The 17,555-nt window shown below is 44.7% G+C and overlaps 1 protein-coding gene across 9 annotated transcripts in view; it reads right to left on the bottom strand.

Moving 5' to 3' along the window:
- Positions 1–17,555, bottom strand: part of GLI2 (GLI family zinc finger 2) — a 383,459-nt gene that overhangs the window by 39,284 nt on the left and 326,620 nt on the right. For all 9 annotated transcript variants that reach the window (XM_086897659.1, XM_086897657.1, XM_086897658.1 and 6 more), the window contains 2 exons: positions 2,400–2,602; positions 529–720 (listed from right to left, as the gene is read on the bottom strand). In XM_086897659.1, coding sequence (XP_086753785.1) covers positions 529–720; positions 2,400–2,602 — 395 coding nt within the window. The remainder of the gene's footprint in view (positions 1–528; positions 721–2,399; positions 2,603–17,555) is intronic.

Genomic DNA, 17,555 nt, shown 5'->3' with positions numbered 1-17,555 from the left:
GCTGCTTTATTTCCTTGCACAAAGTACTACTATATTCTTTCCACTGTGTCTCCCCATTCAGATATTGTCTCTCCTTGTGGACCTGAGAGGTCCCAACCAAGATGAGAAGACCACTGTGTCTAGCACAGCTTTGTATGGACACAGCCTTCACCCCAGACACCAAGCAGGGAAAACATGGGGTGGGATGGGGAGCTAGAGGTGAAGCTGGTCCCCAGACACACTCTGGTCACCCATGGTCAATGCAGCAGGACAGCAGTAATGCCCAGCTTGCTGGACCAGCCCATCTCCTACCCATGCTGCAGCCATGCCATCATCTCTAAGAGACCAAGATGTACATATTTTAAGTTATATATATTTTATATATTTCTATGGAAGGAAGTGACCTTTTAAGCCAAAAATTGAAGTGCAGCACCCAAAGGTTCCAGCAGGGCAGAGTGACCACATACAACAACCTCTACCTGGAGGGCAGTCCCATCCATCTACCCCAAAATTTCAGCTGTGCCAGGAAGAATCCAAGCTGCTACTCACCATCAACGGGGCTGAGGTAATCGTGGAGGTGGGCTGTGCTGGCTGCTCCCCCGCCCTGCATGAGGAGGTCCCCATAGGGGTTTGGGTGGCCGGCCATCAGCGTCATTTGGTGGTAGTAGTCAGCAGGGTTGGCTCCTGGTGGTGGCGGGGGCAGCCCGAAGAGGCCTCGTTCCTTCAGGTGCTCATGAGCCACTGTTGGAGCCGCAGGCGAGGAAAGAAACATGGGGAGAAGGTTCCCAGCGCAGTGTTAGACCTCAGAGCTGACGTTGGAGGCCCCGTCTCCCCCCACGCCCCCCGCCAGCCCCAGCCGCACGGCTCCGTGTAGGGCGCGCGTGACGTGCGCTTGGGCGTGCTTCTGTGGACAAAGGAGACCAGGCTGGGGCCTCTGCATTCCTCCATTTCCGCAAATTTATAAACAATCTCTCGTTCCCCCTTCTAATAATCCTCCCGTTCGGACGCAGCCAGCACCCCTGGGAGGGGGGGAAAGGGCCCAGGCTGCCGACAGCAGTAACCCTGTCAGCATTAACATCCCTGCCTATTAGGAAGGAAAGACAAATGCAGCCCAGTTCCCGATAGCAGCGTGAGGAAATTAAAGCCAAGGTCTAATGCATAGAGCTAGGTTTAGTGTCTGGCAGCATAAAACCATTTTGGCTGCCAAAGCCAATTACACTCACTTTCTCCCAGCTGTAATTTTTCAAACCTGCCTCCCCACCCGCTTGCCCCATTAACTTATTTACCACCACCTTAAACAAGGGGGGCAAAAAAAAAAAAAAAAGGAAAAAAAAGGAGGAAAAGAAAAGCAACCCAAAACACAATGCCTTTCTTCCACAGCAAACAATGAAACTGGTTTTGGAAGGAGAGGACAGGGCAGAGCATACACACACACACACACACACACACACACAAGCCATCAGGCCTCTCTCTGGCGGGTGCCTGAGAGTTTGGATGACGTTTCAGGGGGAGGGAAGAAGAAGACATATGCATGTCCCCATCACTATAGTGATGTTGTTTAAGCCATACAAGATAGTTTTATGCTGCCAGACACTAATCCAGGGGCCTTGTTGCTCTCTGGTGCACTTCGCAGTGTTGAAGGGCTGCTGGCCCCTGCAGCAGCCTGGGAGCCGAGGGATGTTGGGGTTTGCTGGACATGCAGAGACCAGGAACCCAGATATTCCCAGGGCACTGAGCCAGCCACCCACAACTCTTCTGACAAAGTAAGGCATGATTTACACCTTGCCAGGTGGAAGCACTATTGTGCATTTTCCCCTTTCCCTGTTGGATGGCTTCTTCCCCAGCTCCCCAACATGGGGTCTGATAGGGCTCAGAGCACCCAGCACTCAACTTCCCACACATCCTCGCCTTCCCTGAAGGCTGCTGCAGGGCAGCTCAGGAGTAAGGAGGAAGAAATGATGGCCCCTCGCCTTCACTCAGGAGTGACGCTGACCCAGACACAAAGGCAAAAAGGGGATAACCTAGCTGGAATTGTCTCCTCTCCAACATCAGTCTCAGCCAAGCCAGGCAGCCAGAACAACTGTGACCCTCTCTAGGGAAAGCTAGGTCCCAGTACAGACATAAGGACAGGGAAGCTTCTAAAAGAGCACTGCAGAAAGGAACATACTTAAAGCAAAATATTTATAATATGATCCAGCAGCAATAGCTATTCTCACGCTCTGCTTTCTCAGTGCGATGATGCAAAACAAATGTGTAGTTAAAGGGGAAAAAAAAAAAGCCCAACAAAAAGAAAAGGAGACAGCTCTCCCACTTCAGAGAGCAGCTGCGGAGTCTTTGCAGCTGTAAATCCCTGGGTTTTAGGGAATTTCAGTCCTGGTGAGCTACAAAATTGCTGCAGTTCCAGTAGCACAGTGTCTTACCGTCGGCGGGACTGAGGCCCCTGGCAGCAGAGATGACGGAGAGCGTGGGGCTGCTGTGCACAGAGCGGAGGTAGTGCTCCATGTGGGGTGCCACGTAGGGGTGTGGTGGGCTGAAGGGCGACTCGCCAGGCCCAGCAGGGTGCGGAGACAGGCGGATGAGGGAGATGTCGGAGATGACGGGGCTGCCGCTCAGAGGAGGAGGCCTTGGAAGGAAAACAAGAGACACACCGTCACTCACAGCCACCCAGAGCAGGCACAACCGCTTGTCACCCTTCTCTGTCCTGCCTCACCACTGCTACCTCCACAAGAGAGGAGTTCAAGCACACAGTGGGACAATCCTCTCCTCTTGGCATATGCAGAGTTTGAAGTTCCCAAGCTTCCTGTGGACATGCACCACTATTGCACTAAATATGTATTTGTGCAAGAAGGCTCGCCCCAACTGGGCTGCTGTGCGAAGGGGCACAGGCTGCTTTAGGCAGTGTCTGTACATAGAGGAGGCATGGAAAACACACTGTGCTAGAGATCCCACCCCATCTCCTCGCACAGGGAGTCTGGACTCACAATGATATCTGAGGCAAAGCTGAGGTTTTGCAAGCTCCTCACTGCCCCTGGATATCCAGATGTTTAGTGCTGACACGTGCAGAAAGCCCTTTGACAGGGCAGTCTGTGCAAGGATGGAAATGTTGCAAGGAGAACTTATGTGATCTTGAGCTGCGCTTTCCTCAGCCCAGCATGCGTGGCTTGGCCCGTGCCGGGGCAGCAGCCCCACCTCCTGCGTCCATCATGGCCAGCACAAACCTCCTTGACAGGCTGGTGGTACGGTTCAGAGGGCAAAAGTTCATGGGAGGTTTTACTGCATGCTTTCTGGGGGCCGCCTCTCTTAAATCCCTCAGATCTTCCTCAGGCCAAGTGCCACCTGAGAATAAAGTCGGTAAATGCTGAGGGATTCCACAGGTAACAAAAAAAAGTCACATGCATGTTTCACTGCGTGCTTAAGCAGTTTTTTGAAGGGTGAACAAGGATGGAAGAGAAAGTCTGCAGACTTCTCCCAGACATGTGCCCTACTCTACCCTTCAGCCTCTTAGAGAAACCACAGAGGGTACAAAGGAGAGAAAGCTACTCACCCTGACCTGAGAAGCAGAAAATCTGAGCTAGACACCAAAGGAGGGAGAGCTGTCATTGGGCAAAACAAAAGAGCAAAATCTGCTTTGTATTAGCTCTCTCTGTAGTCACAGACTGCTGGAAGCTGAGCTGGTGTTGACACACAGGTCACAGCAGGGACAGCATTCGTCCCTCACTGGGTGCTCTAAGCAAAGCTGAGGGAGATGGATGTGCACCCCATGGGGCTGCACCCTGAGCACAGAAGACAACAGGGATTTGGAGGTCAGGGATCTGGGACGTGGGCTGATCTAAGGGAGGGTACTACAAAGGGCCTTCACTGAGACTATCCAAATATGCCATTAGTGAGCGCATGTAAGATCTGTCTCTCCATACACAGACAACCACAAACACGATGGTCTGAGCAGTTTCAACATGCCACCAGCACCTCAGGGTCTCAGTCCCACCCTGCCTTATCAACATTTCAGGTGCATTTTAATTTATGTGTAATACTTGCATATCAACAAAACCACACAGAAATGTAATATAAGCTTTGCAGACTTATTCAGCAGTTTAACGAGCATGTTTGTCTTTGTTTGATCTTCTGTGTGTTTCTCTGTCTTTCTGATAAATTAGTAAACCTTGTGGCTTTTTGAACACTTTCTGCTGATGGGTAGTAAATTAAATGCTTTCTGAAATATTTATAGTTCAAAGTACTTTTCTGTAGCAATACACTCTGTGGCTCGGTGGTGTGAAAGACCAGGCAGTGAAAACCCATCACACATAAAGGCTCTGTGGAGATGCACAGCCACCAAAACAGGTGGCTCACCAGACCCAGGTTGGGGTTTTGCCAGAGGAACACCCACAAGCATCGACCCTGTTTTCTTTCATGACACTGAAAGACAAACTGATGATGGCATGGCTATTTCAGACCTCATAACCTCCCCACCTGTGTTGCCATGGCCTTCCATTACCAAAATTATGGGGTGACCAAAGTCACTCTGTGGTGCCTCTCGCCATGACGTCAGCCGTGGCGGCGGCAGGCTCAGGAAGCTGCAGCTGAGGCCGCTGGGGCTGGTTTCTGTCGAGGCTGCTAATAAAGGCATCCGAGCACGGAGCCGACCAATTTATTTCTACCGGGGAGGAGGGAGAAGTGAATCAAAGTCTCTGTTCCAGATTTAGTTTCAATTCATTTCTAATAATCTCCACCGCCTCATCTGGAAAAAATGAAACAGGATTAAAAAAAATGATGTCATTAAGAAAACATCTGACTAATTTTTCTTCTGACGAAGACTTAATATAAGTGAGGGGCGATGTAAATTAAAAGCAGCCCCAATCTTCCCTGGGCCACAGAGCCTGCCTTAATACATAAGCCATGAAAGAAGTTTTCTTACATATACAATAAGTTCCCTCTTTCATCAGTACTCACAGCTTCTCCCAAAAGGGTTGTGAACTTCTTTGATGCAGTCCTGGAACTATGTATTACCAGGTTTACGAGTCTTTGGAGCCTCTGCTGATCAAACTGTGAGGCCGACATCTAAAATGCGTATAACAATATGAAGGGTTTGCTGTTCATTTTCTCTGTGCTAAATTAGGCAGAAATGCTGGAGTCCCTCAGAATAGGAAAACTCCACCCTGAACAAAGAGGTAACACTGGGAAAAAGATCAAGAATTTCCCCAAAATGCATGCAGCTGGAAACGCAGCTGGTGTTTGAACATGAGGTTGGCCCTGTGCACAAAGACTGGGCTAGAGAACAGGCAGCTCCTTATGGCTCTGCTTAAAGCCTGCCTTTGCTCACTGGACTAGGACAGCCATACTCCCATCAAGGTCTGGCTCCTGTGAGCCCTCCCAGGCAGGGATCACCTCTCACTGTCATACACCTACAATTCTAGCAAAACAACATCCCACAGCGAAGCGTGTCGCAAAATAATGTGGCTTCCAGGAGCTGCCTACCAGGAACAACTCACTCAGCCAGGGGCATCCTCTGCTCCTAACTTCCCAAAGGTTTGCTTCTTTTCCCCACTTTTTTTCCCATTTGCATTATTTCTGACTTCATCCCACACTGAGCCATTGCATTGGCATTACAACTACACAGTGAGAGGCATCTGTATGCTCACAGGTTTGCTCCTTGCAGAGGAGAGCAATCATATCCTGCTCTTTGGAGGCAGTGGATGAGAGATGAAGCAGTGCTGGGGGAAGGCAGCTCTGTCCCCATGTCTAACTCACATCCAGAACATTCAGGGCTCCTCATTGCCCATGCCCCAGACCCTGCAGTGGGACAGCCTTCAGCTTGGTCTGGTGAACCAGCCTGCAGTGAAAGCATGGTGCCAGAGCTGCGTTCTTCAGACTGTCCATAGAGCTCCCTGTGCAGACCATGCTATCCATGTCTCTCCCCGCTTCTTTCCTGGATCCCCCAGACAGCATGAGGAAAACACCCCACTACGTGAGGGAGAACTCCTGACTTTACTGAATGCAATGCTGTAAAAATGTTGCTGTCTGCAGTGGGATGAGGGATTTCACCTGACCACATATATATCTGGATAAAGTGGGATTCTGGTTTTCAAATAGGCTAAGGGAATTGGGTGTCCAAACGCCATTAAATTTAATGTGAGCCAGGGGCCTGTTTTCCCTGCGGCTCCAGCGAGAAGCTCAGGCTCTATAATTAATGCTCAGGACTTGTAGAGCAATTTGCATATCTGACGAAGCACGTGAGCCTGGAGTCATTTCCTCCCCCACCCAGGAGTGGCTTTTCCTTTGCTGCTCTTTAACAGAGGGAGACACTGAGGTGTGGGAGACATTACCTGGTGCCACCTAAGGGCTCCATGGCCTCATGGTGATGCTGGGGGCATACAAGCTCCTAAAGGCTTTACAGAGCAGGTCTTTCAGCAGTGCAGTGGATGATCTCTGGGAGAGCAGAAATCCTGACACAATTTACCTGGCTTTAGCCTCCTACAGAGCAGAACTGTGGGGCAGCGATAACATGTGACAGCAGAGGAACACAGTCAGCAAGAGGAGGGATACCAGCATCTGAGACATGACACACACTGCCTGTGGGACACTGGTGGTTTGCCAGGAGCTGGTCACTCTCTAACAGTCCTTCACTGGGGAAAAGAGATCTGCTTAATTTTCTTGGCTCTTGGGTTTTGCTGAAAGGAGTGACAGCTCATCTGAAGCTCTGTAGTCTCATCCCAAAGTCTGGGAGAAGGAGCTGGCAGTTTCCTTTGAAAACCAAGGCACAGAAACCTCAGCCCACGGTTTTCAGTGAGGCAGAGCACCATTCTCCTGTGTGTGCCTTGGAGCCTGTCAAGTGCTTGTCTTTGATGCTGCTGCTGGATGCAGTGCTGAGAAAGAACCCTTGTGGTCCCACTGCAGAGGAGCAGCATCCTCTCTAAGGAACTGGGCTGGGCTCCAGGGAAGGGAAAACCCCAGGAACTGGCAAAACCAGTGCTGGCTGCTATGAAAAGGGCCTTGGGGTAATTTTTCCCGCTCTCCCTCAGTGGACATGCATCAGCAATCCTCAAATCTCGTGTGGCCGAGATGAGACAACATCCCGCCACTGCTGTGAGTCTGTAGCCTCTGCAAGGGGCACTCAGCAATGAATGTAACAGTTAAAGAAGCTGCACATTTCTGAAATAATCTCCATCAGTTAAACAAACTCCGGAAAAATGTGGACAATTACCAAGCACTAATGTTCCATGACTAGTCTAAATTAATACTTATGTGACAAATAAATTCATTCTGCAGAAAACAAGGGGCTGAATACTTTTCTATATGCTTAATGGAATATGGACACTTGAAGGCAATTGTTTAGCTCTACAATAAAGAAATGTATAGCTGCTAAACAGACATAAAGGCAAGGAACAGAACTACTCATGGGGAGGGGTACCATACCCTGGTAGTTTTGCTATTAAAAAAACCAAACTTTTAAAGCCAACAATCCTTTTTAAACCCCACATAAAACCCCTTTTGTTTTGTTTTACGTAAAACTTCCTAGCCTGTTTTTCCAAGTTCTGTGTACCCAGAACACCACCTTTGTCTGAAGGAGATGGAGGAAAGCCATATAGATGACTGAAAAATGGAGTGCTCTCATGGCAGACACTATATGGATGGGATGCCAAAGCTGTATTCAACAGGAAACCTAAAGTGCCCCAGGATTCATGCTAAATGATTCAGTCTAAACAGCTCTCACCAGCCCCTCAGCTTCACCTCTGTTTATTTCTGATTTAAAGTCCCTTACAACAGGAAGGGCGAGAGGTCGCAACAGTTGTGCGGTACCCTGAGGATCAAACCCCTCGAGGTCCCTCAAAACAAGGTAAATTCCAGAGGTCAAACCTGGGCCACGACTATTGAATTCACATGGCATTTGATCATTCACAAAGATTTCCCTCCCTGCTGTTTTTTCAGCTCGGAGAGCAGAGGATGTGCCTCAGGAGTGGCGCAGGGCAGCCTGGTCATGAGGCGATGGGGAATCACTCGCGCTCCCCAGCTCACCCAGCACTGCAATAAGCTGATAATTACCCAGTGAAGTGACCTGATGGTCAAATATAAGACTATCAACTTGGAGAGCCAGCCTACCTGTCCCACTACAAAGAAATCGAGATGGGGATTCAAGAGACATCACTGCTAACTCCCAGCCCCTGCTCCATTGGGATGCACAGCACAAGTAATGTTTTTTTCCCTGTATCTTCTCAGCTCTAAAATAAGGTTAATATTTTTTTTTTCATACTCACAAAGATGACTATAGAGAAAATCAGAGCTACCATTGCTAATTCAGCAATTAATGCATTCACTTATAAGATGTTACAGAGATTGTGAATCTTAACAAAAATTGTTACAGCTTTTCTGCAGAAATTTAATGGGTGTGTTTCATTTCAGTTCATATTTTCTTTTCCCCTCAAACCTGTCTTTGAGCAAAAAAGGAAGCATAAAAAATAACAATAAAAAACACTTAAAAAATATCTATTAGAAAAGATATTTTTATCAACAACGGTAAGTTCCCATTAGATGGTTTTATGGATGGAATTAGTAAATTCAGCATTGCAACAAGCCTGTAAGACAGCACTAGATGCTTTTCTAAAATATGGTCTTTAAGTGCACTGCAAAGTTTGGAGTTCTAATAGTAGGAAATAGTAATTTCTCCCAGTGTAGAAATTAAAGAGTGGAATCCTATGGCCAGTGTTGCAGATGTCAGACCAGATAACTGTGACAATTCCATTGGGCTTGAACAGATTAAAATCTCTGAATATAAAATCCCTTTTTTGTGAATTTGTGGTTTGGGCAGTGCTTTGAGAAGGATTTAGGTAGACACTATGAAAATCCCACTCCACATCCATTGGCAATGGCAGTTGTCATGCCTAAGGTTTAATCTTGTGCTACTGAAATCAAAGGAAAATCAGCCACCAATGGGAGGAGCATCAAGAACAGGTCTCCAACACAACTCTTATGTTTCTCATCTACACAGTATCATAATCTAAGGCAGGTACAATTTCTTTGCATTATTTTTTCCTATCCCTTAGAATTAATGCTACTTTTAGCATATGAGTAATTTAAAATACTTGCTCCAGGTAAGAACAAGGTATTTTTTTTTGTTACAAAAGCAGAAAAAAACCAGAGGTAAACATCTTTCATTCTCCCTTTTGAAAGACAATTCCATATTCAGAGATATCTGAATTCAATGCTATATTTAAAATATCTAAACAAATCAAACAACCTATTTTATTTCACCTGATTTTCACCTGATTTTTTAATAATGAAATCAAAAGTATAAGTATTTTGGTTTAGGGCTTGAAACTTTTTTCATCTAAGTTCCACTATAAATTAACAATCTTTTTAAGCTCACAGGTTATTGGCAGCCTCAGTGGGGACAGGGGCAACTTTTGGAGGGAGCCAAGTTGGGAGCCTGAGCACAGGAATTGGTTCTCGGATTAAAAACTCTTCTGACCACATATGGCTTCTCATTGCATTTGTGCTGCATTTACCACAACAAGGGTCTAGTATTGGCTGACATTTGTAGTCACAACTGCAACACAACAACAATAACAATATTTGCTTTCAAAATGGAACAAAACCGCAAATTTTTTTAAGTAAGGTTGCCCTCCATTATACAACACACAAAGAAGCAAGACATCAAAGGTAGAAATTAGGGTTGATACGGGACCTTCAAACCCAAATCAAATTAGTGTCTTAGGGAGAGAACTTTGATTTAAGCTTAATAGTGGTGATTTTTTTTTCGGATTGTTTTATACTTAATCAGCCACACAACCCACTGTGCAGACATATGTTCCCAAAGCACATCAAAGCAAGTAAACATTCTGTTTCAGATCCTAATATCTTTTTTTTTTTAATCCAATTATCTTACTTACATGATCTTTTAATTTAAGTTCTGAAAGCCCACCTTTTCACACAAGCTTTCCTTTAGGAATGGAGGTAGAAGGATGACCAGCTCAGTTCTTATGAGATACTTGCCAAAAAAACTGCACAACTAATAAATCAAAGCACAGCAGATGAGGCTCTAAGATAGTTTCTTGAGAGATTAATGATGAAAGCCTTCAGAGAAGAAGCATAGTTTAAGAAGGGGAACTTCAAGGAAGGTAGCTGAGGGGGAGAGAAGGAAGAAAAGTGAGAGAAAAGGCACGCAGGAAAGCATGGATAGAACTGCAGGAACCAGTGAATGGAAGCAAACCTAAGGAGCAATGCAAACCTGGAGGCATGTGAGCTTTAGGTTGAAGCTACCGGGCATGAGAACTTGACTCCAATAGTCACAAATTTTGAGAGCTGGGGTGTCAAAATGCTGCAGGGTCAGGGTGGGGAGGGGATAAAGGCTGGGCAGTGGCATGGCTGATTGAAGGAGCAAGCTGAGCGGGAATCGGTGGGGAAAAATATGGGGAGAGGTGTAGATGCAGACCAGATCCTGATGACAGAGCTGAGGGAGATCCGAGGGGAGTCAGCACTGGTGTGGGGATGTGGGAAATGGGTGTTAGAGAGATGTGTCGGATGTGACACAGCCATTTCTCTGCATCTCTGTTTTCCCTTGGGACACATGTTGAGGATATTAGCACTTTCAAGTGAATACTTTGCTTGTAGCTGTGAAGACATTGGTCTTGGAAAAACAAATGGAAGTGCATGTTTGTGGGGAAGAAATTTGAGTTTTTGAATCCCTTCCCAGTGTCTTCTTCCTATGCTACTTTTGGGTGGAGGCTTCTCTCCCTTAAAAGGTTGTAACATTCAAGTGCTACAGAGGGGTTTAGCATTTAAAAGACAATTGCTATACTACTTTGGAAAAGTCTGTTTCCATGTTATGCCAGCACTAACCCACTGAGGAGAAAGACAGTGGCAGCAACACCACAGCAATGGAGCTCATGGAAGAGTCAGGCAAACCACAGAAAATGCTTATTCATTCATTACACTTTAAATCTGCCTTGGCTCCATACCTGTCATATCCCAGAAAAGCAAAAAAAGACCATTCCTCTTCATCATGACTGTAATACAATCAACTGGCTGCAGCATTACTCTAACCAACGTTAACTAACAGAGTCTGTGTCTGACATCTATAATTTCATGTTAACAAATTAGGTAGACTCCTGCATTTCCTGGTACCTTGAATGCCCAAGAAGCTCATAACTTTTCTTTATATGCAAAATGTCAGGGAAAGGGCAAACAATGTTATGCCAGAAGACCATAGCCAAATCACTTGGTTGGAATGTGCTGTAAATCACAGAGTGAACGGAAAATGAATCTTTGTTCCAGGACAACGACTTCCAGCATTAATGTTTCTGCTAATATGCTCTTTTTCTGTTGGGAATGTCCTCTTCCCATAATCCAAGGTCCTACAACATAAAACCTATAGCTAAACAAGAAACCCAAAGAAGGAAAACCTACATCCAATTAATTACAAAACTCTGAAATGTCCTGCTTCTCTTTTCTAAAGTACGGGGGAAACCATTGGTGTTCAAGCCTTAGAAAGATGACACACTTGCCCTAAGCAGCAGTAAGCTGTTGTAACTAACTGGAAGTAACCAAACCCCATAGTTTACAAAGGGGAATGTAACAAAATGGAACAGGTACAGCACAGATCTCTACAAAGCCTTTCCAGACACAGCAGACAGAGGAGCTCCATCAGTACATAAAGGTGATTGTGATAGCTGTGCAGAAATACATCTCACACACACGCACAGACACATGCCAGACACTCTGCTGGTGTGCTCTGTGTGTACCTGCCTCTGGTGCATCACAGCACAAAGGAGTAAGAGACATGCCTTCCCATAATAACAAAGCTTTTGGTCGGGGCTCCCTGGGTTTTCTGCAGGAATTAGTTTTACTGGCATTTGACACATTTTAAACAGCAACAGCACTCACAGTAACCTCCAAAGGGAAATATTCCTGAACAATATATAATAAATACATTGATTTCTAATAATAACCATCTGCCCTAAATCTTTTTGCTGACAGGTTTAGTTGGACCAAAGGCCCTTTTCACATCTACTTCATGACAGTTCCTATCACTACATAAAGACTTTGAAGTGCCCTAACGTGCAGTAAAATGCGAGATAACCTACCAAACTGTCAATATTTCTTCACTTCTAAAAGGAAATGCTAATGGCACTCAAAGAGCTCAAGATGTAATGTAAGATCTGATCCAGCAGACTGGCTGATCTAACCAGCCTTTGCTTTGCAATGAGTATGCTGAAAAGCAAGCAATTATATAGTGAAGAGCAGAACTAGGTAAAAGTTTTTCACTGATATGACTGTAGGGAATAAACCCTTTTTATTCCAAACAAACGTTTCTTTTGAAGTATCTGGAGTTTTCTGTACAAAATAAGAGAATTAACAATAAATCAGCACTTCAACTTTAATTTCTTCTTTTTAATCTATCACTTTTTTTCTTTCTATTTGTTTTTTTAACAGTAGAAAGAAAATGAACATGCATGAGACATATTTTATTTTTTTTTTTTAAAAAACATTTAACCCTAGCATCGTGCTAGGGTTACATGTTTCATAGGGAAATGTTGAAAACAAATAATTCAGAGAAAGCAGTCTCTCTCCAATTGCTTGTAACAAACAACTGGCTTTTCTCTACCAGCTCTAGCCTGCAATGTAAGACTGAGAAAGGCTCTAAAGCAGGAGAAAGTAAAAGCAATAAACAGAAGCCCAGTCCTATGGTAAAATCCCAGCACTGCTCACTGCACCGTACAACTTGAACATACTTCAAAGGAGCCAGGATGCTTCCCCCAAAATCATCATCTCATGGTAAGAAAAGATGAGGTGTTTCATATCTCATCTGCCACGTAACCACCCAAAAAAACCTTCCCAGCAGAACTGCTTTGCTCCCAGATCCATTGGTATCATTGACTACAGCTGCTCTCCTATTCTTTCAGTTTTTCAACGACGTAGGAAAATATAACACATTTATCAAGGAAGGAATAGGGATCTGATGTTCCCCAGCTGTTTACTCCTGAAAGTTTACACTAGTGCTTTTCAACCTGTGGTTTGCAAAACCCTTGGGAAACACTAAAAACTCCTTTAGGGCTGTGAAAGACAGAAAAAAAAAATCTCTGCAAGCCTCTTGCTATTCAGGCCAAATTCACTATACTATGTTTAACAACTCTGCTTGAAATTTTTTAGGGAGGCCACAGACCGTAATAGCTTGAAATAGCTTGAAAACCCTCACTAATCCTGTGCGTCCCAAAATCAGTAAAAATTACATACAAAACATTTTCAGAGTAATCCCTGATGACCTCCCCAATACATCCTACACCCACCAACACCAGCTGGTGCAGAAGCAGGCACATGTGATTTAGGGAACTTTGCTACACTGGTGCAGAGGTAACCCCATCTCCTGTGTCTGCTGTGTACCTACAGCAATACCTCCTTCCCAACACCATGCAACGGGAGACCTGTGGGCCTCATCTTTCATTCTCTTATCTCATGCAGCTATTCCTTATGCAGACACATTTCTGTATACAAATCCCATTATACTTGACCCTCAGTTCACCCTGTTTCCATTACAACGCTGTAGACTCAACCAGACTTGCTCCAGTGCCAACTCTGTGCTGTCATTCCTTGCGCAGAGTGGTAATAAAGAAATCACTGTTTTAGGCTGACAAAGAACAGATTTCTTACTAAGTAAACACTGATGTTTTGGTAGGGAAATTAAGTTATAAAATTGTGTCTACAAAGGGAGACCATACAGATGGAGTTTGTTAAGAGACAGCAATACAGTCAACAGTGGTTAATTCAATTGCCTGCTACTTATCAGATTTTTTTTTTGAAAAGGCTTATCCAGCTTTTGTAAATGCAAATGCAGGAAAGCATTTCAAAGAGCCGTTGTCATTGTAGCTGGAGAGTGATGCACACATGCACACAGCCTTTCCAGGCCAAGGAACCCGGCCCTGCGTATCTGCTTTGGCTGTTTCGGTGTCCAGCGGGTCTGGTGGCTCACCAGCCTGGCAGCACAGACAGCTCATCACCATGCCACCACCCTCCAGTGGCTTCTGCCCTTAGGGCTGTGCCATGGCCTCACTTCTCCTGGCCACTGCTCTCACCTGCCTCTCTGTCTGCATGGGGCCTCACATCAATTTCAGATACCTCAGACTTTCCTTCAACTCAGGTTAAAACTGGACACTAAGCTCAGCTGGGTAAAAGTAGGAAGTTCAGTACCTCCAGTCCTCAGCTGACCCTTAAGTTATGCCAACCCGACCTTAAATGTCACATCTAATTCCCAAAAGCACCAGGCTGATGCCAAGTCACAGAAGCTGTTTCTCTTCTAAATACTCCAATGGCAGAGGCACAGCCAATCCCTTCCAAGGAACTGCAGCTGGGTTTGGGGTGCTGCCTGAAAAACAGGGTGTTTTTGCAGCATCAGTTCTAGCAGAGGCCCCCAGACATCCTCCTCACACAAACAGTTCTGGTGCTTCTTGTACTGCTGATCCAGGGACAGAAGCAGGAGGATCCTCATCACTCCACAATGTCAAAAATCACCCTTTGTGCATCTCACCAAACACCAAACAGCCTATGTGCTATTTAAGTGGTGAGAGGGATGAGACCCCCAGCCCTGTTTGTGCACACTCAAACTATGCAGAGCCAAGGAAGAGATGGCTGCATGGGCAACCGCAGGTGCTCAGCTCACAGGTTACAGACACTGCTTTCCACAACAGCAAACCAGACTCTTGAGATGGTCATCTACATAGTGTGAACACACCCTCAGTGCAATGGGGACAATTTATAATGACCTGAGAGTTGTGGAGGGGTTTTCTTGAATGTTTTATCAAGAAGGATAGAGAACATGATTTATCTTTTGCATAGGATAAAGTTCACTATGGGATTCAGCATGTAGCATGATGTAAAGTCTCAGGCAAGCCAAAAGGTGTTAACATCGTGTGCCCTTTAAGTGAGGCAATTAGTCAGTAAAACAAGATGTGCTTAGGTTGGAACTATGTAAATACACTCATTTTACTAACATAAGGCAAAAATCTAAAAAAGAGATATTGCTGGGCAATTAAGTCACCAAGTATTGGTTATATTTAAAATTCAAGAGAAGGGATATTAAACATACTCAAATTTTAATGAAAACATTCGCATCAGTATTATTAATTCAGCACAAAATGTTATTTAAACATTCCTCTCTGGTTTTGGAAAAGGCAAACACAGGGCCATTGTACTGTGGTCTGGAAATGAGAAATCAGAACTTCTCAGGTGCAGTGGATTTCTTTACTCATTTTAGACAGCTCAGTAGCAAAAAAACCAAGCTTAGCAATCATAGCTGTGCTGAAATCCCAGTATTAGGGTTTTCCATGTGGTAGAAGCTTTTGAAAGTCCTATCAGTCATTTTTTTGCAGCATCAAGTATCACTTGCTCAAGTTGATTTCAGTGGGGTATAAGCTCTTACATACCTCCATTGTAGGAAAAGGCTGTAGACGGGATGTTGATAAGAAATTCTCCTATCTTGGAGTTTACTTTGAAAATAGAACTTAAGATCCTGCACTTTGCATGTTTTGGGGTTTTTTCTTTAGCTGTACAAGCTGCTTGATTTGTTTAAATAAACAAAAGATGTAACAGGTGAAAATAATGTGGATTTAAAAAATATTTTATGGTTTAAGTAATCTAAAGTATTAGTAGTAACCAAGGAAATGCAACTATCTGGATCCAGACTGCCAATATATACAATTCTATTTGTGCATGTCACATCACATGAAAGCTGTTCATAATCTAATGGCAATATAATTACTCTTACCCGGCATGCACTACACATTTGGTACTATGTGCCTACTACAGAAGAGCTTCTAGCCAACAAAAAAAAGGTACAAGAATGCACAGGCCATGTTCTAAGGTCACTCATGAGTATCTGAGGGACAGAGTAAGTGCAAGAAGTTATAAGAACCTGTTGGTAGGGGATAAACTTTTAATTACAAAAGTCCCACATGAAAGCTCTCATTCTCCTGTTCAGTGAAGGAAGACAAAAGTTTGATAAGTCAAAAATTAATAACAAATGCAGCGTGTGCTGTTGGTACCCATGGATTTTTACAGGCATATTTGTCTCTTGTAACACCTCCCAAGATGCCAGATTGCTGGGCTGCACCATGTCTACCTTCAGCCTCCAAGAACAGCTTCTAAAAGTCTACAATTCCATTTTAATCAAAGATTTCCTCCTGGACACCACTGGCTCTTTCAACTGAATCTCAAATGTGATTGGGGAGTGCAGACCATGGTGCACTGTAGGCCAGGAGATGGCTTTCAGCCCAGCTTTTACCCAGTGAGGATGGTGAGCAGGAGAGGGAGACTACATTGAGACCTTGCACTGCTAAGGGAGACACCACACACACACCACATGTACACACAAATCCTTACTGCACTGCAAGTTCATAGATCACAGCAATTTTACTGGTGAATGTGTGAACCACAAAATTGCCCTGCCTGGGAGAAAAGCACCAATGAATACAGAGCTGGAAGGGTTGGGTTTATGAAACACAAAGTAATGAAGTCAATCACAGAAACCAGATCCTGGAAAAAGTCCAGTTTGGCAACGTAGTCAAAAACCAAATGAAGGGATAGGAAACCACTGCATCCAGTGCACAACCTGCCACTCTTCAGTGTAAGGCATCTTAAAGAATCTTCTGTCCCTCAATTTGTGTCATTTACTCACTGAGTCACCCTGGGAAAGGTCACTCACCCAATATGCTGCACCAGAGTAACATACCTGAAGCAGTGTGACATCTGCACAGAAATCAAGCCCAAATCCCTGCTCAACATCCATCCTTATCAGAAACAGTCACATAATTCACCAGAAATGCAAACCCTGCTCTGCAGAGATCAAGCAAGGAAGAAAACAGGTTGACAGAATCCTGAGCTTCAGCAGCACATCAGGACGTGAAGGGAAAGAAGTTACAGGTCACAGAGCTCCTACCTTCCAAATCTTCACATTTGGCAGAAGCTGTCTCTTAAACAAACAAACAAACAAACAAATGACTCTTTGAAGAGATTCTTATTCTTGTGGTAACACTCATCCGAGCACTGACAGGATTCAAACCAGACGTGGTTGAGAGAAGTCTGGAGTCATACCAGGTTTAGATCTCGCATGCCTAGAGAGGTCAAGACCTAGCCAAGCCTCGAGCAGACAATCCCAGGACATGGATGAAGTGTGGGAGAATGCCTTTCCCTCCAACTCACTAGGTAAGGCCACGTGATGATGCTTTGGTGAGGAATATAAAGTGGTTTTCATTTTTACCCACTAAAGCCCAGAAGTCCAATGTACTTGTGCTCTGTAAAGATCCTCTGGAGCCCTTAAAAGCTGGCTCAATTGCATTTTAGTCTCTTACATTCTGGTCATCTCATGTCCTGAGTGAGGGTTTGAATTTCTCTGACCTCGCCTGAAAAGTGGTTTGGTTATGTGTTTCTGTACAATTTCTTTTCCAAAGTGGATAGAAATCTATTTGATTTTGGAAATCTACTATTTTGGCAAGTGAATGAAGTGCTTTGGGTTCCGCTGACACTTGTTTCACTATGACTATTTCTCTGTTTAGAGACTTCTATAGGAAATAATATACAAACAGGTAGTAACTACT

The sequence above is a fragment of the Cyanistes caeruleus genome, chromosome 7 (assembly GCF_971803275.1).
Source record: "Cyanistes caeruleus chromosome 7, bCyaCae1.hap1.1, whole genome shotgun sequence".
In the NCBI taxonomy this organism is placed as follows: domain Eukaryota; kingdom Metazoa; phylum Chordata; class Aves; order Passeriformes; family Paridae; genus Cyanistes; species Cyanistes caeruleus.
The sequence above is the reverse complement of the archived record's forward strand: the minus strand, read 5'-3'. Positions and strand labels throughout refer to the sequence as shown.